Source organism: Gouania willdenowi, chromosome 4 (assembly GCF_900634775.1).
Source record: "Gouania willdenowi chromosome 4, fGouWil2.1, whole genome shotgun sequence".
Classification (NCBI taxonomy): domain Eukaryota; kingdom Metazoa; phylum Chordata; class Actinopteri; order Blenniiformes; family Gobiesocidae; genus Gouania; species Gouania willdenowi.
Window position 1 is genome coordinate 38,522,986 of NC_041047.1, and position 12,602 is coordinate 38,535,587.

At 41.3% G+C, this 12,602-nt stretch overlaps 1 protein-coding gene across 1 annotated transcript in view; it reads right to left on the bottom strand.

Annotated features, from left to right (window-relative positions):
- Positions 1–355: 355 nt before the first annotated feature.
- The window catches only part of LOC114462354 (transcription initiation factor TFIID subunit 4-like), a 39,104-nt gene continuing 26,857 nt past the window's right edge, over positions 356–12,602 (bottom strand). The window contains exons 12-15 of the mRNA XM_028445122.1: positions 9,963–10,088; positions 9,820–9,876; positions 8,856–8,963; positions 356–475 (exon numbers count right to left, since the gene is read on the bottom strand). Of these exons, the coding sequence (XP_028300923.1) occupies positions 356–475; positions 8,856–8,963; positions 9,820–9,876; positions 9,963–10,088 (411 nt within the window). The remainder of the gene's footprint in view (positions 476–8,855; positions 8,964–9,819; positions 9,877–9,962; positions 10,089–12,602) is intronic.

Below are 12,602 nucleotides of genomic sequence, written 5' to 3' on the forward strand. Positions count from 1 at the left end.
TGTCTTGAATATATAGCAGATTTGACAATAAAGATGACTTGGACTTTTTAACTTGACTAGTGTGTGTCTTTGACTGTCTGTTGTGGCTAAAACAACTAAAGCTAGAGGAAGACAGTAAGATTTTTTTGGAGTTTAACAAGCAGAAAATCAGTCAAGAGCCCAAAAGCAAACTCAGAACACTTCTTTATCTGTGTGACATGTATCTTTTCAAATATTATGTTTGACAAACAAAACAAAGCCCTCAGAAATCAGATGAACCAAAACAAAAGCAGAAAAATGAACTGAAGGCTGTTCTTTGAGAACAAAGACAACAGGAACCTTTTTATGGGACAAGCAGAAGATGAGTAGAAGCTCCTCATAGCATTGCTTTGTAGAACATTAGAGAGTTGCACAGAAAGGGTTCCTGCTCCATGCACAGGAGGAGATCCCTGAGTATCACTCGGGTTACCCTAGCTTGCCTAGGCAGCAAGGACACCTGAAAGAAACCAAGACCCGCACACACAGACAATGAATGCAACGAGAATATTTGCATTTCCTCAAGAAAACGCAACTGAGGATGCGTGAGCAGGCCTGCGTTGCACTACATTAGCTTAGCATTAACATTAGCTATAGCATTAACACTAACCTAGCATTAATAATAACCTAACATTAGCCAAGCGTTAACATTAGCTGTAACATTAACACTAACCTAGCATTAATAATAACCTAACATTAGCCTAGCAATTGAATTAGCCTAGCAATAGCATTAATCTAGCAATAACATTAGCCTAGCATTAACATTAGTCTAGTATTAGCAATAAGGTTGAAAAAAATTTAAATGAGTTGAAAAAGTTGAAAAAAGTTCAAATGGGTTGAAGGCACTACATGTTAAAGGTTGAAAGGTCAAAATTGGTTGAAGAATGGCTGGGGATGAAGGGGTTAAAAGTTGAAAAAGCTAAAATTTTTAATAGAAATGAATGGGAAAGAAACAATGTAAAATAATTAAAGTTTCAAAGTTACAAAATATAAAAGGGATACCGTAAATCTCTGGAACTTTCTGAATTTTTTGATAGCTTATTTGTCAAAATCGGACAAATGGTGTAGGAGGAGTTAACGCATCCTCACTAATGAGTGACCGACTTTGCTCAAGGTACGATACCATATTTGAGTGATAATTTGTCTGTAGCTTTATTCATACATATTTTTTGAATAACATTATTCAGAAAGAAGGCAAAATTAATTTGCTGGAATTATTACACGGAGGTCAAGGACACATCAAAGTGATCAGCAGACACCTCTGAAAAAGACTGACAGTTGATAGTTGAAACATGTCAGGAGTATCCATGTACTGTTTATTATTTGGTTATTCCATTTTAAAAACAAATCAAAATAACAAACAGTGTAAAAAATACAAAAAAAATTAAAAACCAGACAAGCAGCATTTTTCTGTTTTAAGATGAAATCTTGTTCCGTTTGTATGATATTCTTCATGTTTTAATCTCACCACACAGAGTGGACCCAGAGCGCACTTTTACTCCCGGACAAAAAAAAGGAGCAATGCATAAGTCACATTACTGATGAACTGGCAAATTGTAACGTTATCAATACATAAATTAATAGAATAATTCAAAAATAGATGTTACAAAAAGCATGTACATAATGTGATTGAAGGAACCCGCGGTGGTGTAATTAATCTACTGGTGTCCCTTGTTTCTTGTGATCAACTTCCGTGTGTGTTGACAGCTGCCGTGAGTGGCTCACAGTATTAAAATAGGCAAAATTTATATTTTTACTGCTATTTTTGCAAACGTGTCAAAATCGTAGAAGTTCCAACGTCTATTGTTCCTCACACCAGCCATACAGTCGATGGTCAGTCACCAGTTTATTTGAATACTATGTAGACCGTAACACCACAAAACCAACATAAATGTGAGCAGCTTTTTACAAGCTGAAACATCCACAGACTACATGAAAACTGGAACAGAAAACTGCTGAAATAAATCCTATTGTGTCCAGTGGACAGTTCTGGTACTGTTCGCTCTGACAGAATGTGACGTGCTTAAGCTCTTGCTCTAACCTTCCCGTAAATATCCAAATAGCTCACAAACAAAACAAAATTTTTCCATCAATATTTTAATCTTAAAACAAAAAAAACACTGCTTTTCTAATTTTTGTGGATTCTGTTTTGGTTTAAAGGGGACATATCATGCTAAATCCACTTTTTTAAACCTTAAATGCATTTTGTTGTATATTTAGTGTTTAGAAGTACAGAAAAGTTCAAATTAGTCTCTTCAGGTGCTCCGTTGATATCTTTATATTTTGTTTTGGTCATATTTTTCAATCTGTTTCAATTTTTCTATTCTCTATTACGTTTTTTGAACAATAACGTCACAGTATTTGCAGCGGAACTGCCAAATTAGGACATCAACTCCAGGTCCAACACTTCAAGCAATCCGCCATTTTTATTTCTCGCTTTTATTTTGTAGTCCAAGCTCAAGGATGCCGAAGTTACGAGAGGAGAAATCAAAATGTTCGGTTGTTGGATGTAGTAACCCACACGCTTCATTACACCGTCTCCCAGCATCAGAACCTTTTCAAAGTGCCTGGTTGAGTTTTATTTTTCATGGAAATGTACCCACATCTGTGGGTAAGGTCATTTTTGTGTGAGCAAAGCACTTCAAGGATGACTGCTTCATCAACCGCCACCAGTATAAAGAAGGATTTGCCGAAAGACTTCGTCTGATTGAGGGGTCAATTCCTTCTATCTTTGGAGACGACGAACAGAGCACTTCGGTAAGCTGTAAATAACGCTAAAAAGTGTGATAAGATGTTCCTGTCATTGTTTTGTTAGCATTAGCAGTTGCACCGTCTTCATATGTTAGCGCTGTGTGCTCGTTTTAGATCCTTGGTGATATGGCCTACGTGATTTAATTTATGTCTAAAGTTTTCATTAGTCATTTCATTTTGCCGTTTTTGTCTCCGAAAAGACTGTATTAAAATGCATTTCGTGACGTTAGCTTGGAGCAAACGTTAGCTCGGTGCTTGTGTTAGCTCACTTGTTAGGGTTCTGCAGGTTCATCATCTTCATTTTCATCTCGCTCCGCCGGGTCCGACTCTGGCTCGAACATGTAAGGCTGAATGGACAAGTCTTCTGTTGTTGACATTTTGTAAATAACGTGTGAATAAACATTTTCTGCACCGCTAAATAATCGTATCTCTTCTATCAAACTAGAAAAATGGCCGAACAGGGTGGAGTTGAACCCAGTGTCACCTCTGCAACCTGGAGAGGGGGCGGGGTATGAAGTGTCTCATTTGCATTTAAAGAGACCAAAACGAGTTGCTCTCAGAAGCACATCAGAAAAGGGGTAGAAAAGGGGCCTATGAAGCTATAATAATGAGGAATTCAGACCCAAGCATTGCAGTTCCGCTTTATATAGACCACAACTGTATGATTTATAAATAAAAAAGAAGGATTTAAAAGCATGATATGTCTCCTTTAAAGTCAGTAAAACAAAATAACCACACCGTTTATTTGTTTGTTTGATTTCTTTTAAAATGGAATAACCAAAGAACGAACAGTACACAGATTCATTTCCTGAAAGACAGCTTTCTGAATAAATGAAACATTAAGTTAGATTTCCTCCTTGACAGTTGGGAAAATTATCATATCAATATTCCTCTTGAGCACCCCCCACACGCCCAATGTCCACATTCTACTTCATCTTTTCTACCTGATAATTTCAAAATTTCAAATACTGCCAGTGTTATCCAGTCGTAAAGGTCATAATGGTAGATGGTGACTTTAGCGACTTGTAAAGACTGACCTGCCACATGCGTGTGCACATGAAAGGGGTGGAGATTCACTCTTTTTGGGACGCTGGTGACGTGCTGACGTGGTGACGTATCGATCATTTCCACTCTTTCATTTACACTCTACCGCTGTTTGCAGCGCTCTACGACTGTGTTCTGCTAACGCTAATCAAACTTGTTGTCATTGATATTTTAGCCTTGAAAACACTTGTTTTACCGTACAGTTAAACGTACGAAGGTTAAGTAAAAAGCAATCCCGCCTCTTATAGGCAGTGTAATCTCCTTTAAACTTCCTTTTGTCCTTAGCTTAGCTTAGCTTAAATTTAGCACCTATGGCTTCTCTCTCCTCCCCTCCGCTCTCCTGCCCGGTGTGTCAGATGTTTAGTTACTCCTCGTCCTCCTTTAGGGACAATGGTAGTTGCATAAAGTGTAGCGTACTGTTAGATATGGAGGCGAGGATCAACAATCTGGAAAAGCGGTTCCGCACCCCTGATACCAAAACAGAAGCTAGCAAGCAGGACCTAGCCGGTGCGGACCGTGCTAGCGCTAGCTCAGCTTCCCCCCCGGCCAGCAATGAGTGGGTTACTGTCCGTGGTAAGCATAGTCGAAGGTCAAAAAGCCGCTCGGGACACCACCATGTTCACGTCTCAAACAGGTTCTCCCCCCTCCGTGAGGACAACACACTCACCGGGGAACAAACTCTGATAATTGGCGACTCCATAGTGAGAAACGTGAAGCTAGCGAAGTCAGCGGGCATTGTGAGGTGCATCCCAGGGGCCAGAGCGGGCGACATAGAATCAAATCTAAAGTTGCTGGCAAAGAGTAATCGTAAGTTTGATAGGATAGTCCTCCATGTCGGCACTAATGACTCCCGACGTCGTCAGTCGGAAGCAACCAAAGTGAACATTGAATCAGTTTGTGCTTTTGCTAAAACAATGTCGGACTCCGTAATTTTCTCTGGTCCCTTACCAAATCTGACCAGTGATGACATGTATAGCCGCATGTCATCATTTAACCGCTGGCTATCGAGGTGGTGCCCAGAAAACGAGGTGGGCTTCATTGATAATTGGAGATCCTTCTGGGGAAAACCGAACCTGATAGGAAGAGATGGAATCCATCCTACTTTGGAGGGAGCATCTCTACTATCAGAAAACATGGCACAGTCACTGTTATGACATCTCATGAATGAGACCATGTTACAGAGGTGGAGTCCTCCACTCCCCTCTGCGCTTGCCTTAGGACAGTTTCCCTCCCATTGCTATTATGATAGCTGTGTTCATCGCCATGGCAACTGCTGTGATGGTGATGAATATTATTTTATGGAGACGGTGTCAGTCCCCCGACCCAAATTTCACAATGATTTTAACATAAAATCAAATAAAAGAGCTATCAATTATAAAAATCTGAAAAAAATTAAAATCTCAAATCTAGAAACACCAAAACATAAAACCATTAGATGTGCTCTATTAAATATTAGATCACTGAGATCCAAATCTCTACTAGTAAATGACCTTATCTCAGAAAATAACTTTGATTTATTCTGTTTAACTGAAACATGGCTGTATCAAGATGAATATGTTAGTTTAAATGAAGCCACTCCTCCCAGTCATTTAAATACTCATATGCCACGAGACATAGGCCGTGGAGGTGGTGTAGCAGCTATTTATCATTCCTCTCTCCTAATCTATCCTAAACCAAAGGCCAGTTACACTTCCTTTGAAAGCCTGGTTCTAAATTTATCTCATACCGAATCAAAAACCTGCCAGCCAGTCTTATTTGCGATAATTTACCGTCCTCCAGGCCCTTATTCTGAATTTCTATCAGAATTCTCTGAGTTTATATCAAACTTAGTCCTCAGTTCTGATAAAATACTGATAGTAGGAGATTTTAATATCCATGTGGACAAAGATAGTGATAGCCTGAGCTCAGCCTTTATGACCCTAATAGACTCAGTTGGCTTTTTTCAAACTATTAATGAAGCTACTCATCATTTAAATCATACTCTTGATCTTGTTCTAACATATGGCCTTGATATTAATGAACTAAAAGTCTACCCTGAAAATCCTCTGCTATCAGATCACTTTTTAATATCTTTTAACATTATCCTAGAGGATCTCGCACTGTGCAATAAAATAGTTACGAGTAGAAATCTGTCCAATAGTGCTGTGGCTAAATTTAAAGAGGCCATTCCTGCTGCCTTAAACTCAGTGCACCATCCAATAAATAACTATGATATTAATTATAACCCCTCTCAACTGGATTTGCTTGTCGATAGCTCTGCTAGTCTACTAAAATCCACCTTGGACTCAATTGCCCCATTGAGGGAAAAAACTATTAAACGTCAGAGGAAAGCTCCGTGGTTTAGCTCTGAAACTCACACACTCAAACAAACAACCCGTAAATTAGAGAGAATGTGGCGCTCCAATAAAACAGAGGAGTCACGAATACTCTGGCAAGAAAGCCATAGTAAATACATGACAGCCTTACGACATAGTCGATCTACATACTACTCCTCACTAATTGAAGAAAATAAAAATAATCCGAGGTACCTTTTCAGCACTGTAGCTAGGCTAACACAAAGTCAGAGCTCTATTGAGCCCATGATTCCTCTAGCCCTCAGCTGTGAGGACTTTGACATTTTTTAACGATAAAATTCATAAGATTAGAGATAAAATTAGCCACTCCCTGCCTTCACCTGGGCCTGCTGTACCATTAAATGTAAATAGGCCTAACCTAAACTGTTTCACACATATAGGACTTCAGGAACTTAACTCTATTATTTCATCCTCCAAACCATCGACCTGCCTTTCAGATCCGATCCCAACTAAGCTGTTTAAAGAAATTATTCCCCTAGTCTGCCCATCTTTGTTGGAGACAATAAATATATCCCTATCAATAGGCTACGTGCCACAGTCCTTTAAAGTAGCTGTAATCAAACCCCTTCTCAAAAAACCTACTCTTGATTCCAGCACTTTAGCAAACGACAGGCCTATATCTAATCTTCCTTTTATTTCAAAGATTCTTGAGAAAGTTGTGGCAGCTCAGCTCTGTGAATTTCTTCAAAACAACAGCCTGTTCGAGGACTTCCAGTCAGGTTTTAGAGCTCAACACAGCACAGAGACTGCTTTAGTTAAAGTAACTAATGATCTACTCTGGGCTTCAGATGAAGGACGACTCTCAGTGCTGGTTTTATTAGATCTTAGTGCAGCTTTTGACACTATAGATCACTATATTCTACTAGAGAGATTAGAGAAATTACTTGGAATCACAGGGACTGCCCTAAACTGGTTTAAGTCCTACCTATCTGATAGGTACCAGTTTGTACACGTGAATAATAAGTCTTCTGTGTACACTAAAGTAAGCTACGGGGTTCCTCAGGGCTCTGTGCTAGGTCCAATCCTCTTCTGTATCTATATGATCCCCCTTGGTAATGTTATGAGAAAATACTCTGTTAACTTTCACTGCTATGCTGATAATACCCAACTGTATGTATCAATGAAGCCAGGTGAGACAAATCAGCTATCTAAACTTGAGGCCTGTCTAAAGGACATTAGGGCCTGGATGGACCAAAATTTTCTTCTTCTCAACTCAGACAAGACTGAGGTCATTGTACTGGGCCCACGACACCTTAGAGAAACCTATGCTAGCCTAACTGCCCTAGATGGCATTACTCTGGCACAAAGCACAACTGTTAGAAACCTTGGGGTTCTATTTGATCAGGATTTATCCTTCAACTCTCACATAAAACAAACTTCAAGAACTGCCTTCTTTCATCTCCGTAACATTGCTAAAATCAGATCTATCCTGTCTCAGGGCGACGCCGAAAAACTAGTCCATGCTTTTGTTACCTCTAAACTGGATTATTGTAATTCTCTTTTAGCAGGCTGCCCGAGCAAGTCGCTTAAGACACTTCAGCTGGTTCAAAATGCTGCAGCACGTGTACTGACTAAAACTAGGAGAAGAGATCACATTACTCCTGTATTAGCCTCTCTGCATTGGCTTCCCATAAAATATAGAATAGAATTCAAGATTCTTCTTCTCACTTATAAAGCCCTAAATGGACAGGCACCAGTCTATCTCAAGGAGCTTGTAGTGCCATACAATCCCCCCAGAACACTACGCTCTCAAAATGCTGGACTACTCGTTGTTCCATTCATCTCTAAAAGTAGTATAGGAGGAAGAGCTTTCAGTTATCAGGCCCCACTTCTCTGGAACCATCTACCAACCACGGTTCGGGGGGCAGACACCCTCTCTACCTTTAAGGTTAGGCTCAAAACATTCCTCTTTGGTAAAGCTTTTAGTTAGGAACCAGCTCATAGCTCACAATTAAGATGCAATAGGCATAGACTGCCGGGGGGGGGTCTGGCATGCTCGGTTGGAGAGAGGTTGGAGAGGGCGTTAAGAGAGAGGTCATTTAGGTTAGAGAGGGACCGGAGAGGGTCCCATTCCTCTCTCAAACACTCCCTCTATGTCTGCTTCTTCCCTTGTGTGTTTGCTCCTGTACTCCTTCTGGCTTTTGTCTTGCAGGTCCGTGGGATCCTCAGTGTGGAGTTACAGAGTCTCAACAACTCTGTCTCCACCCTTTCCTCTGCACACACCCAACACAGCATAACGTGGATGGCTGTTCATCATAGGAATGGGATCCACACAAGGTTCCTGCTGCTTAACAGAAGGTTTTCCTTGCCGCCATGATGAATTCATGTTGGGTGTGGGATACATATGTATGTGTATATACGTATATATGCATATGTGTGTATCCATAAAATGAAGAGTCCGTCCTTAAGACTGCTCTACTGTAAAGTGTCTTGAGATACCATTGGTTATGATTTGGCGCTATACAAATAAAGATTGATTGATTGATTGATTGATAAAGAGTGTCAATCACATTGCAATGTCCCACTAACTAGTTGATTGTCACTATGGTTTCAGATCTCAGACACTTTAAAGGGATTGTACAAACTGACTATGCTCCCACCTTGAATTTTAAGTCCCCATTTCAACCATTGCAGTTGCTCCTTTTAATGTGTTGATGAGCACTTCTAAACACGTCTCCAACACCAACTAACCTGAGGTTTAGTATGATCTATGGGTCTCTTCTTGCGAGGACCAATAGCAGCCAGAGCAGTGAGGTTTGCTTCTCTTTGCTGGAGTTGAGCCTCCTCAATAAGTTGTAACTGAAAAGTCAAAAAGAGTAACGTGGGGAATTAAATGCGCAGGTAATGAGAATCAATCATGTTCTTTACATGGTAACTGATCGACTCATGTATTCTACCATCTACTCATCAACAGATACTCTAGTCTGCATCAGTACCCCTGGTCCTTGCTGTCCTGCATTCAGGTGGGTTTAAAATGCAAACATTTGCTCTGCATGAACGTGTTTCACTGGTGGATGCTATTGCCGTCAACCTTTCAAAGTTTTTGAAAACCATGGATTCAACCGTAGTCAGGCGAACCTGGGATCTCATTTATAAAACTGTGCATAGGCAAGATCACTTCAGCTGGCGTACGCTAAAAACCAGGAAGTGCATACGCAAAAAACTTTCAGATTTATAAAAAAGTAGACACGCATGTCCTACGCGCGTTTCCGTTTATGAATCAAAACCTACTCTAAAGTTGCGAAGAAGTTGTGAAAAAACACCTTGCTCCACCCATATGGTGCCTATTAAAGGTCAGGTGAAACCACTTAATGAATATTCACCAATATGAATCCGAGGGGGAAAATGAGCAAACAAAACTAATTACTCTCTCCTGGACACACGCAGAAGAGAGTAATTTGACGACAGTGTGCATTACGAATGCCCAGAAAGACAGATCACGTTGCATTGCCTCAGAGCGTCAGACTGTGACTGAGGTGAAAAATAAATGGTCAGACATAAAAGCTGAGGCAAAAATGTGTATCACTCTCCATAGGAAGAGTGATACACTAGTTGCCCATGCCAGTTATACTCTCTCTAGGTCGGGACAGTTCCAGCTTCCCATGAGCCCAGTGTGGATAGAAAGGATGGATGAATGAACCGATGACATACTCACCTCTTTGGCTCTTTGCTTGAGCTGTTGTTGCAGAGGATCCTCCCTGTGAGCGCGACTCTATGGGGTCACAGCAACATAGACTGTTACTTTGACGAAATAAAAGAAGATTGAAAGTCTCTTCTTGTAGCATTGCTGCTTCTTACTCTGGCTAAACGAAAGAGTTTCTCCTTTTCCACTTCATCTTGTTTCTTCTTCTTTAAACTCTCGACTTCTTCCAGGAAACGAAACTGAGAACGCACGTCACTTACTTCGGCATACCTCTGGTCGTGCTGTTGTCACAAAGGTTAACATTCCTTGAATATTAATTATAAAAACAACAAACAGGTGGCTATTTATTAATACATGAGATACCTGAGCAGATAAACAAGAAAAAATGCATGGCACTATATAAATGAAATGTATTTAAATTGATTATTTCAAAGAAAAGTTGGATAATTTTTAACCTTTGATAGTAAAGAACATCACTGTATGGCAACACTTCAGCCTCTAAAAGGAGGAGCTTTAGTTTTGATCCACAAACTCTAAATAACTATTTCTAAACACTTAAGCAAAATACGCCATCATCACTTTATTAACACAACCAAACTACAGGAGAAGTTAACTGAAATGGAGGGACACGGAAGACAGTGTAACTTGAGGATTTATAACGTGGTCGAGCAGGAAAATGAAACTGTGCCAACATTAGTGGAAGGGCTCCTGCGTAGGGAGCTCGCGCAACCGGAGGGCTTTGAACTGCACATCCAACGAGCACACCGTAGCTTTGGCAAGAAACCACCACCCTGAGCGATGCTGAGGTCTATTGTTGTCAACTTCCTCAGATATGAGACTAAACAGAACATCCTGGCCAAAGCTTGGAAAAAGTACAAGTCGACGGCAAACCAATATTGTTTCACCTTTACGTTAAAAAAACGTAAATTCTACTCTGAAATTAAAAAGAAGCAGAAAGACAGTAAGATCCGCATCCAGACACCACTGAGCAGAATACGAATCCACCGGTCAGACGGAGCCAGGATCAACAACAGCGCTGAGGATGCAGAGCGTGACATGAGGAGCAGAGGTCTGGACCTGCAGCAGAAGCCTGGCGGTGGAGCTTCGCTCGAGGAGAGGATAAGCTGGACAATAAAAGGAAGGATGCAGTGTGGAGATTAAATGAAGGTATACTAAATGATAGGGGATTAGTTAATGTACTAAAGGGGGAAATATTACAATACAATCTTGCTTCTCTCGACGAGGACTGTCGCACTCTCTGTTTCTCCCTCCCTTCCATTATTATCTCTCTCCCAGCTGCTGCTTTGTCTGGTCTTGTGAGCCTAACAAGAGCCTCTCTCTGTAACTCATCCAAAACCGGAATAATGGAATTAATTAGTTGGTCTCTCGGTGCTATCGATCAGATTTTTTCGACGAAAAGAACCGGGGGTGGTGAACCCGCATGTCCAAGCGGGACGTTTGCGGCTGGATACACACTTGACCCTTGGAACAAGTGGCGAGTTGTGTGTCTGTCCATCCTTTCCGTGGAAGATGTAGAGGACATCTACATGATTGGAATAATGATAGTAGGCATGATGCTGATCGGAGCTGGTGGCTTCCTAATCTATCGAAAAGTCCGTACTACGCTGGCGACTGTTTTGGAAAAGCTGCCAGTGATTTCTGAAGGATGTAGCAGGACTCTGAACACTCAGACTCATGTGTTGATCGATATCAAAAGCAAGCTGCTTTTGGATCGTCTACGCGTTATGGATAACAACTGGGAGAAGTTGGAGACCCGGCTTGGAAGTGGAAACGAGGCCACTCATTGGATTACAGCAGAGGGACCCAGGACAGAAGGCTATTGGAAATTGACATAGCCTGTATCAAATCACATCGCTTATCTCCCTTTCGGCTCCCCAGCCAGCCAAGGCTAAAGCCAAGGTTGTCTCAACTCTTATCACCAGGAAGTTTCAGCAGACGGCGGCTCTTACCCCCACTTCCCCCCCCCCGCTCCTTCCCTACATTCCCACCTGGAACTGTTGATGCTGAACTTTTCCACACGTCATCTGGTTGTCAGTAACGCAGCTACAGGTCTTCAACTTCAAATGCCTCGTTGGCCATCTTTCCCCACCTCCCATCCGCAGCTGCATGGAGGCGTGGTTGCAGCGCCCATTGGCAGCACGCCCATGTCCCCAAACGGCTGGAATCCTGCTGTTCTTCCCACCTGACCCCCTCCCCCAGCCAACCTCCCACCCAACCCTTCCCACATGCCTTGTCTCGAGTTGTTTGACTGTGTCATGCTTACATTTATGTTTGCGGAGGCGGTTTTTTTTCCTGGTTTCACACTGCTTTCTCTGTTTAGGGAAATCAGTTTCAAACTGGCAGTTTTTTTTCCCCTCACCCCTCCTCTCCTCCTGTTGTTGATCCCTTTTTTACTTAAATATGTGGTCGCCGCAAATGGCTGCTCCGGTGTGTTGATGTGTCTTCTTTCACTGCAACTACCAAGTCAAATTCCTCGTATTGTTCTAAACTGTACCTGGTCAATAAAGCTCTTCTGATTCTGAGAAAATGATAACGGGGAGGTAGAGCCAACCATTCTATGGGATGCTTTAAAAGCAGTAATGAAAGGGAAGCTGATTTCACACACAACATTCATAAGAAAAGCCAGATTGGAACAATACCAGAACCAAACAGAAAAACTAAAAGATATGGAACAACAACATAAATTGACAAAGACCCAATAACTTTCAACCAAACTAAAATCTTATCAGAAGAGGTGGAAAGGAAAACAAGATTTGTTAAACAAACCTACTTTG